The sequence below is a fragment of the Mus pahari genome, chromosome 1, assembly GCF_900095145.1.
Source record: "Mus pahari chromosome 1, PAHARI_EIJ_v1.1, whole genome shotgun sequence".
Lineage (NCBI taxonomy): Eukaryota > Metazoa > Chordata > Mammalia > Rodentia > Muridae > Mus > Mus pahari.
In genome coordinates, this window is record NC_034590.1 from 67,722,546 (window position 1) to 67,747,960 (window position 25,415).

General features: G+C 46.8%; 1 protein-coding gene across 10 annotated transcripts in view; it reads left to right on the forward strand.

The window, feature by feature from the left end:
* The window catches only part of Tenm4 (teneurin transmembrane protein 4), a 710,423-nt gene that overhangs the window by 655,549 nt on the left and 29,459 nt on the right, over nt 1–25,415 (forward strand). For all 10 annotated transcript variants that reach the window (XM_029539653.1, XM_029539636.1, XM_029539617.1 and 7 more), the window contains 3 exons: nt 7,027–7,259; nt 11,495–11,649; nt 17,402–18,279. In XM_029539653.1, coding sequence (XP_029395513.1) covers nt 7,027–7,259; nt 11,495–11,649; nt 17,402–18,279 — 1,266 coding nt within the window. The remainder of the gene's footprint in view (nt 1–7,026; nt 7,260–11,494; nt 11,650–17,401; nt 18,280–25,415) is intronic.

Consider the following 25,415-nt stretch of genomic DNA (forward strand, 5'->3'; position numbering starts at 1 on the left):
TGTGTGTACAGGTTTATGTGGTCGTGTCAGCTTCTGACCTTCAGTGATCTTTTGAAACAGCCATAGAGTATGGAGTCAAAACCAAGCTCCTGGCTTCTTTGAACCCATTGCTTTCTTAAGTGAGAAAAATTAGTCTATAAAGTAATGCAGAGTGGAAAGGGAGACTTGCCCGCGGCCTGCCACTTTCCTAATAAGGGAGCAGGAAACCTGAGTTTCAGCTGTAATCTTTGACTGGTACTGATATTGACAAATTCCTTCCTCTCTCTGAGCCTCAGTGCCTGTACCCTTTAGTGAATACTGGTTAGATTAAAGAAGTTCTAGATGTTTATCTTCTTCATCTGTCAGCTACTTCAGTTTCTTCCAATAACAGCATTTGGTTCCGTGGGAACCTTGGCCTGTGTGTATATACCCCCAGGAAAGACTTAGCTGTCTTTGACTTTTTCAGTCTCATGCCACCTGCTATCCTGGGCATTCCCGGTTGCACGAGTCCCTTCAGCGTCTACTGCTGTGGACCTGTTCAGGAAACAAGCATCCTATGTCTTGTAGGATTTCTTCCCTGGGGACAGGAAGGACTGTTAGAAGCTTGTTCTTATGCATGAACTTAACCTCCCTCAAACCAAGCTACACATATTGTACTAACTGAAAGAGCCCCTAACTGTCATGGAAGATAGACTAGCAAGGCAGAATTATGTCAAGAATACACAGCTATTATTCACCAACATAAATATTCTAGAGATTTCTTAGGATCACCAGATTTGGGGGCTGGGGACATAACTTAGATAGTAGAGTGCTTATTTAGTAATCTTGAAGAACTGGGAAGAAAGAAAAAGAAAGAAAGAAAGAAAGAAAGAAAGAAAGAAAGAAAGAAAGAAAGAAAGAAAGAAAGAAAGAACTGGGTTCAATTCCCAGCACCACTGCTCCAGTCCTCAAATCCCAGTACTTAGAAGATAGAGGAATGAGGAACACAAGTTCAAGATCATCCTTAGCTACCTAGTAGGTTCAAGGTTCCCTGGAATATATATGATCATGTCTTAAAAATTAAAAACAAAACCAAAAAGCTGCCATTTATTAAACATCTTGATTTTTACTGGAACAGACACTATGTGCAGAGGTTAATATTCTTTGTATAGTTCTTATCCTCAAAATAACCTTTGAAGTAGATATGATTGCCCCATTTCTCAGCTTAAGCACAGAGACTCGGAGCAGCAAAGCAGTCTGCCCAAGCAAATGTAGCAAGTGGATAGAGTTGGTGTTTGATCCTTTGCCTGTCTGGCCCCAGCACTCACCTCTGCCTACTGGTGGGAACAAGTGAACTAGTGTCTGTCAGGGCAGCATCCAACGTGGTTAAACGAGGCTCCTTGCTCAAAGGAGATCTTACTAGGACCAAAGGAGGTTTCTCCCTCAGAAGTAGAAAAAAGATTATCTTTCACCACAGGAGACTCCCAGGTTCCAAGTCTCTACTCAGAGCTTCCTCGCTTCTTCCTAAAGAGGGAGGGCTGACTTCAACTCACTAACTTCAGGAATGCTTCCACAGCCAAGGTTACACTCCCAGAGCTAGAGACAGTGTGAGACCTTGGAGTTCTCTGCAGCTCCAGGGTAGGGCTGTGATCTAGTTCTGCATCTGGCCCTGCTCAGGGTCCTGGCCATCAGACCAGGAAATGCTCCCTGTCCATGAACCTGGCCCTAGGGCCTCTGGGACCTCTGGGCCTCTGCCACAGCCCATCCTCCATCACGTGCCTTCAGGCTTTATGGTTTGCAGCACATCCCTAGGCCTTTGGAATGCAGTGCTGATGTGCCTGGGAACCATCAGCAATGCCAGGTCCTGCACTACGGAGCTGAAATCTGCATTTTGATAATGTCTCCAAGAGCGTCCTCTGCACGCTGAAGTTTGAGGCACTTTGCTTCAAGCCCAAGTCTGGATCTCAAAGGCAGAGCCCAGCCCCCTTCAGACATGCTTGTTCAGGCTACTTCTAATTTCCAGATGATTCTGATGTACAGAACCATCAATCTAAGCTCACTAGCAATAGGTGCTTCCTGTGTATCCTCCAGCAACAACGCCAAGTTCATTCATTCACTCATTCTCACATAAATTCAGCAGAACTTTTCAGAACATTTCCTATGAGTCTGTGTAGTGGAATCATTTAGGACTTGAAGTCAGTCCCTATCCAAAAAGAGTTCAAGGTATTCATTGTAGTGGTAGTGGTGGTGGTAGTTTATTTATACAGATGTTTTGCCTGTATATATCTGTGTACCACATGCATGCAGTACACTTGGAGGCCAGAGAGAATATAGGATCCCCTAGGGCTGGGGTTACAGATGGCTGTGAGCTACCATGTGGGTGCTGGGAATTGAATCAGGCCCTCCAGGAGGTCAGCCAGTGTCCTCAGCTGCCGAACCATTTCTCCAGGTCCAAGTTCAAGCCTGTATCGAGGAAACAGACAACTCAACAGAGAAGAACCTGTGAAAGTACCACAGACACTAGACGCGAGATCTGTCACAGCTCTAGTGAGAACAGGAGGATATAGTGTTCTATAGCAGAAAAGCAGGGGGTTTGGGGTGTGTGCAGGAATGGTAGCTCAGGTGAGGGAGTACTTAGCCGAAGCTCCTGAGACAGGCAAGTCACAGGGGCCCTGGAGCTCTCTTCCATCCATGCTTTTAAGGATTGCATGGCTCACAGCAGATCGTCAGGCCTTCAGGATGCAGAGCTGATATGGAACAGAGGCACCTGTGTGGGGAAATAGAAGCAGACCATGGAGCTCGAAGCCTGTGGGGTTTGAAATCCACTCCGCAGCTTGGGAGCCTGCTCAGGCACTATCTCTGTCCATCTCGGTTTTCTCAAATGGAAGAAGACAGTCCCTACTTAATGTGTTAGTTATGGGGGGGGGGAGCGGGGGGAATGAGGCCATGTGTGTCAAGTGCAGACACACAGACTAGGACAGAACCCACATCTTTCATTGTCAGGTACATCCCAATCCATGGCATTAGCTCTGTCCCATGGGCTGCTGGGGCTGCAACCCAGGGGGCTGGGGTGGGGGGGGGAGCAGAGGAAACCACAGATACAGTGCAGCTGCCAGTGCTGGCTGGCATGAGGGAGAACTGCGCAGCTAGGGCTGTAGTTCAGTGGGTAGAATGCTTACACAAAGCCCTAGGTTTGATCTCTGGCACCAAATAAAGCAAGGTTTACTGATGCACATCTGCAATCCCAGCGCTTGGGAGGGAGAGGCAGGACAATTAAGAGTTCAGGGCTATCCTCAGCTACATGGTGAGTTGAGCCCCTGTCTGAAAAACAAGCAAACGTGTGTGTGTGTGTGTGTGTGTGTGTGTGTGTCTGTCTGTCTGTCTGTCTGTCTGTCTGTCTGTCTGTCTGTCTGTGTGTCTAAAGGCCCATGTATGGGCAGAGCAGAGACCTAACCACTGGACAGCTGACAGTCACAACTATTTCATTGACTTGCCCCGTTAAATACTCACCTTCTCCATTCAGAGCAAGGAGTTTTCCTCTTATGCTGACCACCATCTAAGCAGGAGAGATGCAACCCTAAGTTTCATAGGATCTAGGACAATACTGACAAGGCCACCATCTCCTGGAATTCACCCCACTTGAGAAGTCACACGTGAGTGACACTTCTCCGGGGGCAGTGCAGGGCTATGTGAGCCAGAAACTCAAGGGGCTAATCTAAGTGGACAGGGCCCTCCACCGTACTCCCTTGGGGTCCTCTCTCTGCCAAGGTAGATAGCACCAGTTTATCATGAGTGATGCACACTGAAATGAAATAGTCCCCCTGCCTCCTGGCTGTCATGGGGAAGCTGGGATGCTCCAGCACGACAGAGCAGGATCTAAGGTCATTGCATTTTATTAAGCTAGGATCAGGGTTGTCTGGGAAGATTAAATTTGTGCCACCTTCTAAGTCCCAAGGGAACATTTCACGATAAACAGGACGCCTGTGCTATTACTGCCAACCCCCTGAGAAGCAGAAGCCAAGCTAAGTGATTTTAATGCAAATACCATCTATATAAGCTGAAAATGGACATGTCATCTATTTAAGAGAAGCCACTCTGAAGGACTGGAGGCTGCGAGTCGGTCATTGGAAATGCAGACTGGATAAAAATCTAGCCGTTTCCCCTTAAAGTACTGAAAGGTGGTATGAAAGACATATAATTCACCAGGCCTTGTGCTTGGTGTAAGACATACACTAGTATGAACCCCAGGCCACAGAGAAAAAACAGCCAGGGAAAGGTGGCAGAAAAGGTCGCTGAGTGGACGCCTTGAGAACATACAGAAGGAACAGAGCAGAAGAGTGGATAGAGGCAGGACCAAATGCATCAAGGGGCCTGGTATGGGTGTTGCTAGTGTGGGATGGCTGAGAGAAAGGAAGATCTGTGCTTCCTCTGAAAGTCGGGAGAGTGTTGCAAACTGAAATATGGAAATAACCAGGTGGGGTTTGGATCCGATCCGAAAAATGGTCTAAGGAAGAGGATCCTGGCCTTTTTTGTTAGGAGGTGAAGGGATAGCAGTGTGGGGCTGGAGAGGAAACATCAGTGCAAGAATAGCATGTCATGTGGACCTCAGGGAAAGAAAACAACAAGAGAGCCTCAGTCTGGACACCCGGCTCTGGCCCAGGAAATACCACCGAAGCAAGGGATGTTTCTGATCATGAGAAGTCAGGGCCAGACTAAGATGCCAGGCCCTAAACACACACACACAAGCACACACACACACACACACACACACAAGCACACACACACACAGAGAAAGAGAGAGAGAGAGTGAGGTACAGATACACACACATACACACAGCGATCGGTGTACACACATACACACCACACAGAGAGAGAGAGAGAGAGAGAGAGAGAGAGAGAGAGAGAGAGAGAGAGAGAGAGAGAGAGAGAGAGGGGGAGAGAGCTGACCAAGTGGAGAGAGGGGGGGGGGGGTGGGGAGGGGGAGCGAGAGAGAAGAGAAGAGGAGAGGAGAGGAGAGGAGAGGAGAGGAGAGGTACAGATACACACATACACACAGCAATCGGTGTACACACACACACATACACACCCAACACACACACAAAACACACACACGGTGCCTCAAGTTTCATGTGTGATAAACACCAGTTTATAAAATTAAGTTTTTCAAAGGACCTGGATTAATCTCTGTGCTTGATAAATGTACAATATTGACATGCTGTTTGAATACAATATTGACCTAATCAGACCACACACAGGAGCTGAAAATTGACATCACAGTGGGCTCCCAGTGGCAAGCCCAGCATCTATGTGCTCTAGACTTGGAAGAAGTTGTGATCAATCCCCCTAAGTAGTACAATCTGTACTTAGCAGGAGATGCCTACCTGAAAGTCATCTCCGAAGGCAAGCACAAGCACCAATACTCAGCAGCAGGCGTGATTGCTGTGTACTTCCGGTGTGCCATGCATCATACTACATGCAAGACACATGTGGTGTCATGTGAATGGTCCCAATTCTTAAGCAAACACTAACACCGCTATCTTGTAGATGAAGAAAGCTGGAGGCCCAGGGGCCCACGTTTTAGCACTCACAGAATCCAGACTAATCCGGTTTCCTGCCCGGGGCATTTTCCAAGGGAAATATCCCTTTCACATTTCTCCGTGATCTGACTTCTTTCCTGTTACCAGAGCCCGCCCAGGTTTTGTGACTTTCTTCCAGAAACAGACCCTATCAGCGCTGCTCCTCTGCTGTTTCTTTCCCTTGAGTTTGCATCCAATTAGAAAGTGATCCTACATCTCATTTATACCTGACTGAAGGATGGAGACACCTAGGCTCCTGATTAAACCACTCTTCGGAAGGCCTGGAAACGGGGCAGACTCTGGCAGCAGCAGGCAGCTTTAGCCAGTGTCTTCCCTGTCAGTCTCAAGATGGAATTGGAAGTCGCTGTGAAAACCTTAGTTGTTTAAAGTCAAGCACCTCCATGTTCCTATCTTGGGTTAACAGGTCTTCTATGACAAGATTCATTGATAATCTTTTATGTTGGACTAGAGAGATGGCTCAGAGTTAAGGACACTGGCTGTTCTTCCAGAGGACCTAGGTTCAGTCTCCAGTACCCACATGGCAGCTCACAGCTGTCTATAATTCTGTTTTCAGTGGATCCAGTGCCGCCTTCTGGCCTCTGTGGGCACTACACATACACAGTTCACATGTGTACAAGTAGGCAAAACACATAAGACAATCATATAAGAGGAAAATAAGTATATGTTATATATTAGCAAGAGGCCTGGTGGATTTTTTCATATATGTAGTTTATATATATATATATATATATATATATATATATATATATATATATGTGTGTGTGTGTGTGTGTGTGTGTGTGTGTGTGTGTGTGTGAAGGCACAAGTATGCAGTATGCACAGGTAGGCATCAGAGATGTGTATGTGCATATAGAAACCAGAGAACAACCTTGGGTACCACCATATACCCTTTTTCCCCTTTGAGTCAGTCTCTCAATGGCCTAGAGTTCATCAAGGAGTAGAGGCCAGCTGGCCAGTGAGCCCCAGGATTCTCCCATCTCTGCCTCCTAAACACTGTGATCACATGGACATGGCCCCACACCTGGCAGGGGTTGGTTGGTTGGTTGGTTGGTTGATTGGTTGATGATGATGATGATGATGATGATGATGATGATGATGATGATGTTTTTAACATGGGTTGTGGGTATTGAACTCAAGTTCTGGTGCTTGTAAGCACTTTACTGGCTGAGCCATGTCCTCAGGCTAGGCAAGGGGTTTTTGCATTAGTAATTGAAAGGGGAGGGTCATTAGGCCAAGCTCTCAGGTCACCCTCAATGAAGATAGCATCCTCATTAGAGCATTTTGCTTAGATTCAAATGGGTTGGGGAATTCATGTTCTATATCTCCATCCAAGTATTAAACAGGCCCAGCTCTTCTTCGTTCTGAGATCAAACGAGACCTGGCATGTTCAGGATGGTATGGCCATAGTCATGTTGTGCATCTCTAGTTATGTGATGGAGAGAACAAAGTGCTCACCCTGCCTCTCTTGCAGTCACAGCCCAGCACACAAATACTACCTGGCTACAGACCCCATGAGCGGGGCTGTCTTCCTGTCTGACACCAACAGCCGGCGGGTCTTCAAGGTCAAGTCCACCACAGTGGTGAAGGACCTGGTCAAGAACTCTGAGGTGGTAGCAGGGACTGGTGACCAGTGCCTCCCCTTTGATGATACCCGCTGTGGAGATGGTGGGAAAGCCACAGAAGCCACGCTCACTAACCCCAGGGGTAAGGCTTTGCTTTTAAAACAATAGCATGTGTTGGTCATTAAAATTGTGTCTGTCTGTCTGTCTGCCTGCCTGCCTGTCTTTCTGCATGTTGGTATGTTTATATTTGATATAAGCAGTTATCAACAAGAGGCCTGGGAAAGGGAAGTGTGTGTGTGTGTGTGTGTGTGTGTGTGTGTGTGTGTGTGTGTGTGTGTATACAGAGGAATAGTGATAATTCTACCTGCTGGAAACAACTCCAGTTAACAATAACTGTCTTTCCTCCTATCTTTTTCTCTGAGTGTTTGTGCACATTTGTCAGTGCAGTCAAACAAGATGGAACATCAAGCACTCTGTTAGCAAGCTGCTTTTATCTAAACGATGCCAAATGACTTCTCTATGACAGTAAATATTCTCCTCACTCCTCATTTTTAACAGCCGTGTAGGATTCTACCAAACCAATGTGCCATCCCTTGAGCAACTCCCTCCCATGGGGGTGAGGGGAGGCTCTCCCTCCATCATTGCTACGCAAAGACATTGCCCTGTATCTTCCTTGCATATAAGGTAGACTCAAAGAGATGAGTCTGTCATTTTTCGTTCATCAAGTATATGCCAAGTTCCCAGAGCTTCAGAATGCATAGCAAAGCTCCTTGTAGCAGAATCAATGACACTTGGATGGTAAGCACTCTGGTAGGAGAGAGGAGATACATACCCTGAGATGCAAGAAGAAAGAGCTGTCCACAGGGGGCTCTAAGCCAGGAGAAACCTGAATGCCTAGAGACTGAGGAAGCTTGACAGAAGAGAAGTCATCATAACCAAGAGATGTCCTCCAGTAAGGCATTTACTATGTAGCAAGCCCTACAGCCAGGAACTTCTAGCCTCTAAGCCTCAGGGACCTGCTCAGTAAAATCAGGGTAATAATACCATCTACCCCTACCTCCTAAGATTGTTTTGGGGGTCAAAGTTGACATATTTCACATGCTGTCCTATAAAGCTGTTAGAAATAATTCTATTGTTGAAGAGGATTTGATTTCAAGGTCTGGTTTCCAATCACAGCAGCAGACTCTTGAGAAATCATGTGTTCAAATACAGGCATTGTTATCTAGTAACTGTGTGATGTTAGTTGCCTAACCTCTCTGAACCTCGTTTTCCTCCTCTGTGTTACAGGATAGGCACAGTCATAATCCAATTAAAATGTCAGGAATATAAATGTCTAGGACAGACAACTAGGTACATAGTAAACATATCCCCACAGGAGATTCCCTATTAATATCACTACCATGTGTTAGTTAATCATGTAGCATCATATAGCATCATGATAGACTGTCTACCTAAGTAATGGAATGGTCAGGTGACAACTCTGAAGGTAAGCGTTGTGTCACCAGTGGTTCAGCTCCCTGTTAGCTGGGATTCCTTGGTACTGACTGAGCAGTGGAGAGCAAGCCCAGGCTTGCATTGCAGGTTTTCTCTGCCTCTAGATGGCCCTCAGATCTCCTCTTCTTTGCCTCTAGACGGCCCTCAGACTTCCCCTTGGAACCTCAGTTCCCCAGTTCGTGAGTAAGCAGGCTAAGCTAAATGATCCCGAGGTCCCTGTCAGCTGCACCGTCCTACTCTCTTCAAATTAAAACCGTTTCTTGCTGAGAGATTTTTCTTCTTTTCTGGCATCTCTCCGTTGTTCTGCATGCCTGTGGTCCCCTCCCTCACCCACACAGATGGAGTGGCAGTACCATTGCCCAAAAGCCTGTAATTAACCCAGACAGAAATGACAAGGGTGCTGCAGTTTGCAGTCACTTTGCAGGAGGGAGGAGAAAAGATGTCCATCTATTTAGCACAACAAAAGGAGAAAAAAATGAAGTAATTAATCAGGGGACAGATCACTTCTATTAGCCTGCGCAGCCAACTTTGTAAACAAGAAACCCAATTGTTCATGGAGCACTCATCAGTCCTGGCAGATGGAAGAGAGAGACGGGGCATAGCCAGGCGGACAGGCGGCAGGACTGACTCACGTCCTGTTGCTTACAGGAGGAAATTAATTGACATTCTAGGCAGGACCGCAGCAAAGACTCCCAGCCCTGAGGCTGCCTGTGTATTGGTGTGAAGTCCTTTCTAGATTCCTGATCCCTTAAAGAGGAATGGAATGAGTGCTCTGGTGTGACCATCACTAAGAGGTCCCTGAAGGCCTTATCCCATCCTGATGGCCTGGAAGCCACAGAGCATTATTTGTTGTCGAAATCAGAATGGTCATTAATGAGTATTGGGAGCTAAGAACTCCAAGTCAGCTGTTTCTCCCCAAGCTGCTACCGTGTGTGTGTGTGTGTGTGTGTGTGTGTGTGTGTGTGTGTGTGTGTGTGTGTGTGTATGTGTGTGTGTGTGTGTGTGTGTGTATGTGTGTGTGTGTTGTATCCTAGAGATGCACAGGCACATGTCAAGAGTACACAATCATGTGTAGTGTTTGTAGGAGGCCATGTGTCCAATCACGTGTAGGAGACCAGAGACCAGAGATGTCATTCCACATTTTTGATTTTTATTTTCTGAGACAGGACCTCTCATTGACCCAGAATTCAGTGAGCCCCAGATCCACCTGTCTCCACCTCCCCAGTGCCCAGGACTGTGTGAGCCCTCCCATACCTAACTTCTCTCAGCTCCCCACTTTACCAACTGAGCTCTCTCTCTGGCCTCCCCAGTCAGAAGCTGTCATTCCACACAGCAATGAGGAGGCCAAGAGTCAGGGGTAACTCAGCCAGGAGCCCCCTAACTCAGCCGTGCCCCCTCCCCATGCCTCATCTAACTTTCCTCCCATTGCCTGGCCAGAAGACAAGAGAGCATATCAGGATCACCCTTCATGTCACCACCTCCCTCCTGGGACTGTCATTTCCCATGGTACTTCATGTGGTTCTCACTCAGTCCTACGCCTCCATTTCAAAACCCGTCACCCTTCATGGGTGGCAGGTACCACCCAGAAATTCTAAAGACACACATCAATCCTGTACTCTGCCATCTCCTGGGTGGTATCACCAGAAGGGAGGCCAAGAAAAGCCCCCAAGGTGGCTCTGAAATGAGTCTCTGGCCAGGAGGAATGACCTCCTGTGTGGCCACCATCCCTCAAGATGCCCTTCAGAAACACAAGCTTCTCATGGGGTTTTCTCAAGCATCCACCTGGAGGTGTCATGGGCTCCTTGCAAGTCCTCAGGTCTCCCTCAGGCAGAAATGGAGGCTCTAAGCAGTCCTTTGATCTAATGAATAAGTAAATGGATGCCAAGAGGTCCAGTGGCTGGACACCCCCTCCCCCACCCCACCCACCCCACCCCCATGGAGAAAGTTGGAGGTGTGAAATGGCTTAGCAAGTGAAAGAATGCTGAAGGACAGCCAGGACCCCCATTGTCAGAGCGCCTTCCTCAGATCCAAAGTCAACAAACCCATTCTCGACACAGACCGGAGGATGCTTTTCAACCTGTGTTCTTATAACGGCCAATGAAACCAAAATAATAAGGGTTGATAAACTTAGAGTATGATTGTCTTGGAAGAAAAGAAAAATTGATACTGAAAAGGGAGATCCATGATTGTTGTGTTTGCAGGACTTCTGAAATAAGGTAATTTAAATAACTCACCATGAAACTGGAAAATGTCTTTCCTACTTCAACTCCGAGTCCTTCACAAACCCAGTTCTCTTGGTACCCAAGTGAAGCAGGAAAGTGGGAAGACAGAGCCTGAGGCCTAGGACACTGGGTTTTTATTCCTGGTTCATAGGACCCTCAAAGCCTTGCTTGGCGCCTTCCTTGCTCCCTGTTCATCTATAAGAGATGACTAGAGTCACTGGGAGTGTAGCTCAGTTGGTAGAGTGCTTGCCTGACATGCACGGAGCCCTTGGTTCAATCCCCAACACTTCGCAAGACTGGGCGTAGCTGTGCACACATATAATCTCAGCACTGGGAAGGTAGAGATGGGGGTTCAAAAGTTCAAGGTCATTTTCTCTATCTGAAACTTGAGGCCAGCATGGGCTATATGAGATCCTGTCTCAAATAATAATAATTTTAGATGTTGTTCTTATTAAACAAAAGTAAGTAATAAATAAACTTAAATAACAAAGAGGGAACTGGAGGGACTTGAGATTGCTCAGTGCTACAGTACTTTTAGTACAAGATCCCAGTAGAAGGACAGAGAGCTGGACGGGAGTAGATGGTAAATCCCGAAGCTTTCTTCCATTCAGCTTCCTCTCGGATCCAATGCTGAATTCCTGTTTTGCCTTCTCCATCCCAGGAATTACAGTGGACAAGTTTGGGCTCATTTATTTCGTGGACGGCACCATGATCAGACGTGTCGATCAAAATGGGATCATCTCTACTTTGCTGGGCTCCAATGACCTCACCTCGGCCAGGCCCCTCAGCTGTGACTCTGTCATGGAGATTTCTCAGGTGAGAAGACATTGCCTCCCAGAACCCTGTGTGCATGTGTGTTCTTCCTGCCTCTTGTCACCCGATCAGCCTGATGACTACTCCTCTTGGCACTCTTCAAGCCTTTGAATGGAGCCCGCTTGGTTCAGGGCCTGTGTTGAGTACCCAGAAGAAGAAACCACCCCAACCCAAATGCCCTGAGAGTTTACCATTAGCTATGACAAGTGTGTGGCTAGAGTGGGGACTCAGGGCAGTGGGAAAAAAAAAATCTTCCTATGGCCAGCAGACCAGTGTGAATTTAAATTCCTATCTCTGAACTTCCTCTTTAACAATACATGCAGACACCTATATACTTTCTACAATATATGCTGCATAAGATAGGGATTCTGCCTGCCTGTCACCCCCTCTACTTTAACCTATATGCCTGGGACACAGTCAGAGCACAGCCAATATTTGTTGAATAGTTGTTTGGACCCTAGCTGTAGATCCTCAGCTACCAAAGCCTTGGGGCATGGATGGGCTAGTGAAATCTTTTGAACTTCCTGTATGGTTGTACAATGAAGTGATTGACAGGTGTCTGCATGGCAAGATTGCCTGAAAAACACATGGTGTGTGGGAGCTCAACCATGCTCATCCCTTCAGAGGTAGTGAATAAAAAAACATCCACTTTCAGTAAGGAGGAGACATGGGTACTAGGTTTGGACTCTGTGTTTGCTGAATGGCATAAAAGGACAGAAAAGCGATAGTAAGTGCAAAGAAAGATGTCACTAAGCCTGGTGTGAGCCTGAGGTTGCAGCCCAGTTGACAGATTAGCATTCATAAGCCTGGAGTTGCAGCTCAGCTAAGCATTCATAAGGCCCCAAGTTCAATCCCTAGTTCCATATAAACTGGAAATGACAGTACACTCCTATAATCCCACATCTGAAAAATGGAAGCTGGGAAGCCAACAGCCAAAGACATGCTTGGCTACATGCTAAGTTCAAAGCCAGCCTGAGATGTACAAGGCTCTGTCTCAAAGAACATCGGAAGGTCGAACGCCAAAGCAGAGGGCACTTTGAAGGGAGTTGAGATAGGAAATATGGGCTAGAGCCACTGAGAGGAGATGCTCCTACTGTGCCAAGGAATCTGGGCTTCAGTAGGTAGACAGCAGGAATGAGACCCAGTAACTGGCTATTCAGGGTTTCCTGCATATATCCTGTGATGACTTGGCAAGGACCAAGTCCTTAACTGCCAGAACCTGGGATTTTGGCCTGAGTATGATCGGTGAGCATCCATCCTGCTAACATTATCAGAGCCTAGGGCATACAAAGAGGCCTACAGGAACCCTCTCTCTCAGCCTCACTCTCTGTGCCTTTATCGGTCACTAACACATATCTCTGAACTCCTTTCTCCAAGCCCCATGACCACCCTGCTAGCATTCCCAGCACCACACCCCAACCCAGCCCAATGCTTCTGCGAATCTGTTCTCTGCCGCTTGACTTTGCAATTTGGCAGGCTTTGCCTTGCTGGCTTGAGAGTTTCCCTTTCCAGTCTGTGAGCAAGCTAGAATTACCCAGGAGGAAGCCGCCAAAAACCTAAGGATGTGCAGACAAGTATTTTTGCTTCTCTAAATGGGCCCACAACCAGCCAGCACAGGGCGCCGAGCACTTTCAATCCACACATTGGAAAGTTGTTTAGGTTTAGAGAGAGGCACTGCCAGGCACTCGCACCAAAGACTTGGAAGGCAGCTAGTGCGTCGGAGGAGAGAAAAACACAAAAGCCACATACTGAGAAATCACAAGGTAAAAATCTCTACTTCTGGTCCTTGCTTCCTTTGTCTGAATGTAAAAATTGGATTTTTTTTTTCCCCCAATGAACTCTTAACACAGGCATGTATTTTTCCATACACATAGGGAAGGTGGAGTTTGTGTTCAGAGCTCCCTCTACTAAAAACATCCAGGTTTCCCTGTGGGGACCGGAAAGGGAAGTCACACAGAGAGAGCATGACTAGGACCTTCAAAGGGGAGAAGGAGAGAGTTTGGAGGAAGACAGAGACCAAATCCCAAAAGACACTGGGAGAGGCACTCAGTGAACCAGCAGAAGTTAGGGCCCCGCCCCCGGGAGGGAGTTTGGCTCTCAGCTTGGCAGGTAGGGACTCCACCCTGTACTTTGAAGCCCAAATGAAAACTTGCTGTGTACCCGGTGCTGACTAGAAATGAGGTCAGAGCTGGATACAGCTTCTCTTTTCTTATTTAGTTGCCGCCATAGTCCCTGGGGTAGAATGTAGGAAACTGAGGCTGAGCGAAAGGAAATGCCTTTACAAGCGCCCTGCGCTGGGTTTCATCAAGGATGAGGAAATGAATCTCTCTAATGAGATCAAGAATGTAATTGCCTAGCGCAGAGCCGCCAGCTGGTAATAGGATGTAAATATTAGTTCCCTGAACATCTACAAAGAATTTCCTGGTATATTGTCTCATTTGCTGCAACTCCTCTGGATAATGTTGATGACTTTGATTTACATATGGGCAAAGAAGCTCAGTATCTTAAGAGACCTGAGTCAGGTGACCCATCAGTGACTGTAGAAGCAAACAGGAAGTGGGGTGCCCTGCCCCCACCCCTCCCGCTCATTGGACACATTCATTTATTCCTGTGACGATGCATCTGTGCACATTCGCCACTCCATGGCAAAGCAGTTGACTCAAAACACCTTCATGGAGATACAGAGCGCTCAGGACAACTGGGCAAAGGAGCCCCCTCCACAAGACCCCTGAGCTCAGGAGCCTGAGGACCACGGAAGTTCTCAGGTCCAGTCCCAATGTTCTGACAGTGGGAATTGAAGCTCTAGCAGGATCGTCACTAACAGGAGGAAAAACCAGAAAGCTGTGCACAAGGGATCCGGTGCATGGATCTGGTATGTCAGAGCCTGGAGCCTCTGAGTGCCGTGGCCTTCTCTCCCAGGCACACAGTAACACAAAGCAACATGAAAAAAAAAAAAGAAATGCTAAAATGCTCTTCTGTTCATTTCTTCTCCTCTCTCTCCCCACCGGACTCCCTCTCTGCTCCTTCCCACCCACCCACTCATCAGGATGCCATCTTTTCATCATAATGACAAGCAGAAAGGTCTCGGCGAGTAAGTCCCCAAGGTGCCACAGGACCAGAGGGCATAAAATATTTAGCAGCCAGTGTTGACAAGAAATGGGTTTTAGGAAATTGAAAATTCTCCTGTCACTTTAGAGCAAACTGTGTTCTTGATGTAGCCGAAAGCTGGCAGGACCATACCCCAGAGAGCATCAGGGAATGTATGTAGCAACCCAACTGTAGCTCTGTGGAGTCTGCAAGCTCCCCTGCCCTGCACATTGACAGGGACTGAGGCCGGGGCCGGGGCTGGGGCCAGGACTGGGGCCGGGGCCGGGACAGGGGCTGGGGCTGGTTGAGGGACAGAAGGCTTAGGACACAGGAGCCGAACACTGACTATTTTGGCCCATCTTGGGAATGGCTGTTAAACTAAGAGAACAACCTCGTTGTTATTGTTGGTGGTAGTGGTGGTGGTTGTTGTTGTTGTTGTTGTTGGTGGTGGTGGTGGTGGTGGTGGTGGTGGAGGTTGTTGTTGTTGTTAGTGGTGGTGGTGGAGGTTGTTGTTGTTGGTGGTGGTGGTGGTGGAGGTAGTGGTGGTGGTTGTTGTTGGTGGTGGTTGGGTTGTTTGGTTTTGTTGTGTTTTTGGAAATAGGTTTTCTCTGTGTAGCCCTGGCCATCCTGGAACTTGCTCTGTAGACCAGGCTGGCCTTGAACTCAGAGATCTGCCTGCCTCTGCCTCCCAAGTGCTGGGATTAAAGGTGTGCACCACCACCACCCAGCTTTTTTACATTCACTAACAACCACATGTACATTACAACAACTTTAAAAAAAAATAAAGTAAAAAGGAAGATTAACATCATCCTTGATCCCAGATGGCTACCATTGTAGTACGTTTCCTTCCAGCTTTAATCTCCTCTTTGTCTATAAGATAACCTACATATTTCCCCTAGCTGATGTCATTCTTCTCCTGCAGCTCTGTAGTCTGCTCTTTCTACTTAGCACGGAGCAAACACGTCCCCCCACGTCATTACGTATCTAACTAGAACAGTGGTCCTCAACATGTGGGTCCAAACCCTGGTGGGAATGGCATGTCAGATATCCTGCATCTCAAATATTTATATTACAATTTATAACAGTAGCAAAATTACAGTTATGAAGTGGCAACAGAATAAGTTTACAGTTGGGTATCACCACCCCAAGGAACTGTAATAAAGGGTCACCTTAGGCAGGCTGGGGACCAACCTCAGGATCATGTTAAATGATTATGCACAGTATTCTAATTTGCAAGTAAAGTAAATTTGCAAGTAAAGTCGTTGGCCATCTGAGTCAGTTCTGTTTGTTTTGGGGGTATTGTTAGTTATTGCCATTACTAACATGGCCGTGATAGATACACTTGTAGACTCTAGCATGCTAGAGCAAATTCCTAGGAGAGAAACTTTCCAATTGCATTATTCATATTGTTTGAGGAGCCCCAAATTGGACCAAATGTCGGGTGTTTGTAGGAGGCCCAGGAATGTCAAAGTGGTGAGTCCCTCAGGAAGGGCTGGAAAGTCAGCTGCAAGATGCCCTGCTCAATGTTTCCAGACTGTGTGTAGTGTAGCTATGCCTCTTGGGGAGACAATCAACCAAAGGGCTTCCCTTAGTGCCAGTCCTTTCTCGTCCGATACATCCAACAGTGGTTTGGTAAAACATTGGTCACCCAGACCCTGATGTCTACCATCCCCTAGGCACTCACCCTGACTCCAGCCACTGTCCCAGCCTGGCTGAAGAGAAACTCGGTGCGAGGCTCTGGACTTTGAGCCTAAGTCCCACTGCAAGTTTCAATAATCCCTTCCAGGAAGACCCAGTCTGTGAAGCCCTAGAGACCCCCACATCTTTCGGGCTTCCTGAGCTCCAGTGTCCACTCAGTCACCTGAGGGTTCTGCCTGCAGGCAGATACATCTTCAGTAGGTTCAGGGCAAGCTTACCATTGTGCACTTCTGACCAGCTCTAGGGAGCTGCCAGTGCTGCTGATCTAATGGGTATCGTTCGAGAGAAGAATCGGGTGTGGTTCCCAACCCTAAAAGCAATCACCCAGGAAGTTATTTTTATATAGGCCCACTGTGTGGACCAACTACACTGGGGATCTGGCTTATCTGACACTCAGAGTTGCATTTGAGCATCAGTGCTTTCTAAAGTCTCCCTCTAGTGTGACTATGAGGCCAAAATGGAGAGTCACTAGCCTAGGACCACACGTCAGACAGAGGGATGGGGTTTTCACCTTCATACTCCAAGCCTAACTTCATGTTAAGTCACCTTCATGCATGGGTCATGTCAGCATTTCAAGAAGATCTTCTTCAATCCTCCGAAGAACTGCTGTGTCAGCCTCCAGACTCCATCCTCCTCTACCTCGCGCTTCTGTAACCATTGTCTGAGTTTGAGCACTCAACTATGTCCCAGGATGTACAATTGTCATCCCTATTTTCCCAATATGAATATCGAAGCTCAGAAAAGCAAAGTAACTCGCCCAAGGTTGTAAGTGGGTCTAGGTTAGGAACCCAAGCCTGTCTCTGTCTCACCGACTTCCTTTTTAAGGCTGTGATCCCCCTCTTCAGTCTCCATAAGGCTGAGACATACTATAAATAAATATTTATAAATAAATAGTGGGTTACTGGGAGTTTGGGGGTGACTAATGGTGGGAATCTTGGCATCATTTGAGTGTCTGTGTCTCCATTGTCAGGTTCGCCTGGAGTGGCCCACAGACTTAGCCATCAACCCAATGGATAATTCTCTCTATGTCCTCGACAACAATGTGGTCCTGCAAATCTCTGAAAACCACCAGGTACGCATTGTCGCCGGGAGGCCCATGCACTGCCAGGTCCCTGGCATCGACCACTTCCTGCTGAGCAAGGTGGCCATCCATGCAACCCTGGAGTCAGCCACTGCTCTGGCCGTTTCACACAATGGAGTCTTGTACATCGCTGAGACCGACGAGAAAAAGATCAACCGCATCAGGCAGGTCACTACAAGTGGTGAGATCTCACTGGTTGCTGGTGCCCCCAGTGGCTGTGACTGTAAAAATGATGCCAACTGTGACTGCTTCTCTGGAGATGACGGTTACGCCAAGGATGCAAAGCTGAATACCCCATCGTCCTTGGCTGTGTGTGCTGACGGGGAGCTCTACGTGGCCGACCTGGGAAACATCCGAATTCGATTTATCCGGAAGAACAAGCCTTTCCTGAACACTCAGAACATGTACGAGCTATCCTCCCCCATCGACCAGGAGCTGTACCTCTTTGATACCAGCGGCAAGCATCTGTACACTCAGAGCCTGCCCACAGGGGACTACCTGTACAACTTCACTTACACGGGAGACGGGGACATCACACACATCACTGACAACAATGGCAACATGGTGAACGTCCGCCGAGACTCTACCGGGATGCCTCTCTGGCTGGTAGTCCCAGATGGCCAGGTATACTGGGTAACCATGGGCACCAACAGCGCCCTCAGAAGTATGACCACACAAGGACACGAGCTGGCCATGATGACGTACCATGGCAACTCTGGCCTCTTGGCAACCAAAAGCGACGAAAACGGGTGGACAACGTTTTATGAGTAAGTACCAAGTTGTGTTCTACGAGATGCACTGTATGACTGAAAATGAGTGAACTGATGACATGCGGTTTTTATTGATTTCACTTTAATTCAGGAATGGGGGGGTAAAACCCATTATCAATGACAGGTTCCGAATGATTTCTCCCGAAAGGGAAATGGGATGGTGGGAAAGGCATGAGCTTTAGACTCATATGGGGCTTCCATCCCAGCTGTAGGTACTGTGTCGCTCTCTCTAGGTCTCAGTTTCCATATCTGTAAAATAGGTATAATAGACACCCAGATTACCACAAAGACATGATGTCAACCGGAAGTACTTAAAGTGTTAGCATCTTTGTATAAACAGCAAGGTGATAGATAATAGGAGGAACAACTCCATGTGGATGGATTCTCTGCATAACTGATGTTACTTTTTTAATTTTTGGATGGACTTCTGACGTTCATTACATGTCTCCTTTCTCAAACACATGATATTAACATTACCTGGTCTTTCTTTCAATATGTCAAGTTCATTAAGGAATGATAACAGTTACATACCATGCTGTGCTACAGAAATAACTTTCAGAAGTGGGCACACAAAACCCTTCACCCACGAATGAGCGAAATGACTTTGATCTAGTTGCTTATTGGCTTCTGTCTCTAATGGGTTGTGGTTTGACCTTGTCCTTGCCACAGAGTTACAGCTCTCTGTTCTCAGGTGTAATACACGCCTCAAGTAACTAGCCCCTGCTCTTCATGCAAGGCTCACATCTCAGAGCAGGGTGGCCAGAGAGAGGCAGAGTTCAGCTCATTACAATCCTAGGCAAATAACTCATCTCACATATCGATAGAAGACCAAGGTGCTATTTTAATGAATGGGCCTTCTAACATTTCTTTTTCAACTTAGACTTTTTTTTTTTAAGCTTCTCTCCTTTGCCATGTTCCAGACAACCGAACCTGCTGAATATGTCAGCATTAGACAGGCTGCAGGAGCTGGTGAAGAACTTAGTCTTGTTGAACATCAGCTATGTGCTAGAAACACAGTCATTGAGCTAATCTTCACAGTAGTGGGGGTGACTGGTAATATTTTCTCTTTTACGGAAACCGAAACTGAGGCTAAGGGAGGCTCATTCTCAGGCTAGGAGAAAGTGAGAACCCTGCAGGGAAACAGAAGTTCTAAACACAAGTTCTAGCTTGTCTGGAGCTAGAGATTTAGTTCTGAGTTGGCCTCCAGGGCTCTCCCAAACCTTCCCCTCAATTTGCAAATCCCAAATGAGTTTAAGTCCTTGGACCTTAAGTTTTTCTCAAATTAAATAAACATCAGCCTTCACAGCTGTAGAACCCAATGATGGGGGAGGGGCTATAATTGATTTTTAAATATAATTTACATTAAAAAAAGTCACGGCCCTATGTGCAAAGTTTACTAGTTAAATTCCTTTCTCCAAACAGGGGCCTTGTTAATTGCAAAAAAAAAAAAAAAAAACCAACAACAACAAAGATCCAGGAAAATAGCAAAATAGAAAATTATCTTGATTAACTCGTTGAAATGGAAATACACTAAATAATTCAATTTTCCCCATTGCCTGGTGGAAACTTCTTATACATTATTTAGCCAATACAGGGGTTCCTTTGTCAGAGCAAATCTGTTCACGCAATTAGTTCCCAAGGTCACTGCCCCAAATCCCAAACGGAATGCTAACACACTGCCACCACTGTCACTCCTGCCACCCTGAAAACTAAAATCCCTCCCTACGTGTTCACCGAAAGATGAGCCCTCCCGCTCTGTCCTCCATGTAAGCCACAGCCACAGCCGATGGCGGGTCAACTGTGATGCCCGGATGTGAGTTCGTGTGTTGGCTTGGATGCACTTGTACGTGCAGGTGCGCGTGCGTATGTGTGTAGAGGCCAGAGAACAATCTCAGGCGTCCTCAGGGATGCTGCCCACCTCCTTTACGGTCTCTCATTGGAGACTGAGCTAGCCTGGCTGGCCAGCATCAGGCCACAGGAGCCGATTGTCCCCACCTCCCAGTGCTGCGATTACAAGCCCTCACCACCAGGCCCGGCATTTTTATGTGGATTCTGGGGGGACTGAATTTAGGTCCTCATATTTGGTAAGCACTTGACCAATCTGGATATCCCCTCAGCATCCACCGCTGATATCTCAAGGAAAAGACACTGTTACAATTGTATTTTTTAAATAGCATTAAAAATCTTTTAAAGTCTACTTTAAGCACTGGAGGAATGTTGATCATTGGCATAAACCAAAAGTGGAAAGTACCGTACATAACATTAAAGGGAGACTCACTTTTTTTTTCTTTTTTTGAGATCCTACTGTGTGCCAGACTCTCTCCCCCCTCCCCCAATGTCTATCACAGCTCCGAGGGTTTGCAAGCCCCTGGGTCTGACACACAAAAAAATATGTTGACAAGGTTGCCTCAGTCAATAAGAACTATCATCTGCACATTCTTTGTACCTATGAACACTCAGAGAAAGTCCACAATAGGCTTCACATGCTTAGTGGGTTTAGAGTGAAATCCTACATCTCTGCCGCTCCCGCTACGCTGGCCCAGTGTTCTATGTGCTTCCTGACTTACCTGTATGTCAGGGACTAAGTCAGTGGTGAGTTTCTAGGGATAGTCTAGGGAATCTATGAGATAAGATATGGCAGGTTCAGTGATAGCTGCTGCTGCTCTTTCCAACAGCACAAGGCACTGGCAGTTATTAGAGAGGCAGCGTGCAAGGGAAGCCATGAAAGCCACAGGAAAAATGTGTTTCATTAGAGGTGGAAATCAGAAGTCAGGCAAGGAGAGTGGGATCAAATGTCAAGTCTGAGAGGTCAGGAAGAAACAGGAAAATAGTCAGGTCCTAGGAGTATCTAAGATGGACTAGGAAATGGGGTACACTGCATGGGGTGCACTGCGGCCCCAAGCAAAGTGCTCCAGCTCACACTGGAAACAAAGTGAGGGGGTAAGACACTAGCACTCGCCAGGCAGTGGTGACACACTTTAATCCCAGTACTTGGCAGGCAGAAGCAGGTGGATTTCTGAGTTCAAGGCCAGCTTGGTCTACAAAGTGAGTTCCAGGACAGCCAGGGCTACACAGAGAAACCCTGTCTGCGGGGGGGGGGAGACACCAGCACTCACTAGACTGTAGCCATGGAGCTGAGAATAGACTGGAGCTTTCAACAAGTCTCCACCACCCAGAAGTGTCACTCTCTTTGGGGCCATTCTGTCACTCTCTTTGGGGCCATTGTGAGCATCAAAAGACTTGATGACCCTCTTCTCTCCATCTCTGTCCTGCTGTTACTCTGGCTGTCCACTTCATTTCTCTCTGAATCTCTGCCCCATCTCTCTAGGTCTTTGTCACCACTCTCTGGATCTCTGACCTGCTTTCTCTTTGGGTCTCTGACCCACTTTCTCTCTAGGTCTCTGTCCTGCAGTTTCTCTGGGTCTCTGTCACCTCTCTCTGGGTCTCTGTCCTTGCTGTTTCTCTGGGACTCTATGCTCTTCTCTGAGAGTCTGATTTCTCATTTTCTAGCTTTCTGTCCCCCATCTCTTGTACCTGGTCCCTTCTTCTCTCTAAGTATCTGTCCCTACCTTCCTTCTCTCCCTCTTGGTCTCTGTCCCCTTTTGCCCCCTCCCTCTATGTGTGTGTGTCTGTCTGTCTGTCTTCTATCTGTCTTTGTACACTTCTTTCTGAGACTCTAAAACTACATACATACACACACACACACACACANNCATACATACATACACACACACATAGTTTCTGAAAGTGAAATTACTTCATAAATGATGAAGCCAGCTAGAAATCATTACAGCATTCTTAATTAAGAAAACGCCCACATATGGAGTTTTTTCCAATGAACCATTTGTTGTAGTAGGGTTCCCCTTTAGCATCATGAGGCAGCATAGTGGAGTCAAATTCCATGTTTATATATATAAAGTGCAGGAATGCTTGTGGGGTGGGCTGTTCCTGAAACAAGTTTTAAGTTGGTTTTATCAATCCTCACAGCACATTAAATAAAACATCTAATATAAACAGCATATACTAGAGAAACTTGTCTCAGAGACTGCAGTTGTAGAGAGGCAAGGTTACTCAGTCCCTGTCTAATGGGAACACCCTTCTTGAAGACTGCGATGCAGTCCTTGGCTCTGTGGAGCAGACACCATGGTTTTCAGACTCAACTCCAAGTCACACAAAACGTGATGGCAAGAAAAAAGAAAGTCTTGCTAAAATGCCAAATGTGGTAGTGTATAGTTGTAATCCCATTACTCAGGCAGACTGAGCTATCTGCATAGTGAGTTCCAAGCCAACCCGTGCTACATAGTGAGACCCTGTCTCAAAGACAAAAGCAATGAAGGAAGCTGACAGAATGAGGCTAGTCCCAAAGGGACTTCCTGGGTGGCAGTGAGCAACAAGCTGGCTGTGTTGCATAAAGGGAAGTGGCTCTAGCCGCCCACAGGGGCCCTGGGACAGATCCCGTTATAGTTATGCTCACATTAAATATGTGAGTCCCTTACTAATACTTTACGTTTATTTCTGCTTTAAGTTTGGGTATTTGCCACCTCATAGGTGCTCAGTAAATATTTTGTGAATGAAATGTAGATCCAGGAGAGCAAGGAGACAAAGAAGGAGTGCATGCGCAGGGAGGACATTCCATTTAGACCCTGGCTTCAGCATCATCCACGCACCTGGCAGGACTAAGAATTCAATTCACACAGTTTAAATAGAATGTGTGGCTTTCCGTCTGTGCTGGAGAGATAGGACAGCTACAACGAGCACCGTTCCCAACTTTACAATGAAAATAAGCCTGACTAGAGACAAATCCATGAGTTTTCCTTGAACTCTTTCTCTAAGGTCACAGGGCAAGCAACAGGCCCAAATCCAAGAAACAAACTCCACCTACAGAAAAGAACCACATTTAAGCTTCCAGTTTACTGGGTGGACATAGCCAGACAGTAGACATGGTAGTTGAGCTACAGTTACAGAAATTGGGGAGACAGGGTGCTCGTGTCTTCTTTCATGATCTACCTGACCCCCCTACAAACCACAGCAGAGGTTCTACACACACACACACACACACACACACACACACACACACACACACACACACACAGTTGAGAGAAATTAAGGAAATGTCCCTCACAATTGTCATGATAAAGGGCCACAGCAGATGCTACTGGCAAGCACAGTACCAGCTGGCTCCACCCACTCCTTCAAAACCCTGTCTCCCCTAAGGAGCAAAACAAAACTGCGGAAAGAAAGGGAACATGATAACTGCAGCTGAGAGAGAAGCTGGAACAGTCTTCAGCCCAGAGCTGCTGCCTAAGAAGGGCCAGGAGCACAGAGCAGACCACAGTCCTGAAGCTCAGGGACCCATGGACCTGTCAGAACAATAGAGAATGCTCCCCCATCACCCACAACTGCCTAAAATCCTAAAGCAAAACAAGGGGCAGAATACAGTAGGAAAGGGGGTATGGAGTAAGCCAGCGCTGGAAGGAGCCGTCCCTCTAAGATACTACATAGGCAGGACCTAAAGCTAGGACAGAGTGACTTGGAGACAGAGGAAAATAAATAGATAGATAGATAGATAGATAGATAGATAGATAGATAGATAGATAGATAGATAGATAGATAGATAAAAGCAAGCTCTGGCAAAGCAGTTTCTCAATCAAATTATTGCTAGAAGAGCTTAATGCTTGTGGCACACCAAGGTGAACCATAGAAACAGTGAACCTCAAAGCCAGTCCGATTCCTAAGGCCATTACCTCACACACCCTCATTAAAGACCTCACAGGAGGAAACTCACGTCATCTCAGACTCTGCTGTGCTGCACAAGATGTCACATTTTCCAACTGACCGTGTAAAAGGGCAAGAAAAAGCAAGAAATGTAGTCGTCAGACTCACATTCAGATATGACACAGATGTTGAAAACACCTTTCAGGGAATTTAGAATAACTGTAATTATATTAACAGCTCTAATGGAAAAGGTGAGCCGTGGGCAGTTCAGATGGGTATTTCAACAGAGATGGGGAAGAAAAAGAATCAAATGGAAATGCTAGAAATGAGAAGCCGGGCTACAGAGATGAAGAATGTCTTTGAAGGACCCACATCTCTTGATGACAGCATGGTACAGCTGGGGAAAGAAGCTAGGTCAATAGAAATTACCCAAACCAACACACAAAGGAGAAGAGATAAACCCACAGAGCAAGAGCTATGGGAGAATATCAAATGGTCAAATGCACATGTAATAGAATTCTAGCAAAGGGAAAACAGGCAGAAGCAATACCTGATCAAACAATGACCATGTAGTATTCACAATTAATAGCAGGACACTGTTTTTAAAAAGCTCAGAAAGTATGAGACAAAATATGTGTGCACATACATGCATACATGCATACACGTAGAAACTTCTAAGTGTGTCATATTCAAACTACTGAGTTGTTTGTAAAAGGGAATTTTCTGAAAATGGCCTAAAGGTGGGTGTATTTTACAAGAGGAAAGAGGGATAAGAGCCACAGCAAATTCTCACCAGAAACTATGCAGTCTAAAAAACAGAAGTGCAAAAAAGAAATGCAAAACAAACAAATATCTGTCCACTGGGACATGATTCCTAAAATAGCACCTACAGGGACAGGTAAGGATAGGGGATCCCGGGAAGGTGCTGCGTCCCATCGGCACCTAAGAATGAGCAGGTGTCACTGGCCTTCAGGCTAAGGTGGGCATAAAACAAGTCGCTGGAGTGGCTGCTAGGGGGAAGAAATCACCCAAAAGAAGATGTTGGTACAGCTGTAAAAGGAGTAGGGGAGAAAACGAAGGAATGTGTGCGCTGATGCGTCTCTTTCCGGTGTCTGCCTCTGACTTGAACCTAGTGAGGCAAACCAGCAGAGATGCCCACCCTGCAGTCTACAGCTGCTAGCCTCCCGGGGGACAAAGAATGGCAAAGAATAGCTTTAGACAGGAGCAAAACACTCAGAATAGACACTGGCTGACTCCATGGCATGGTCCATGTAAAAGGGAGAACCAGGATTCTACCCTAGCTGGGCCTGACTCCTAAGCACCTCCCCCCGCACCCCCCCCCCAGAAGACACTTGGCCTCAGAAGAGCATCAGTGAGCGTATGATAAGGTTTGCAGATCTTACAGATCTCCGTAATCC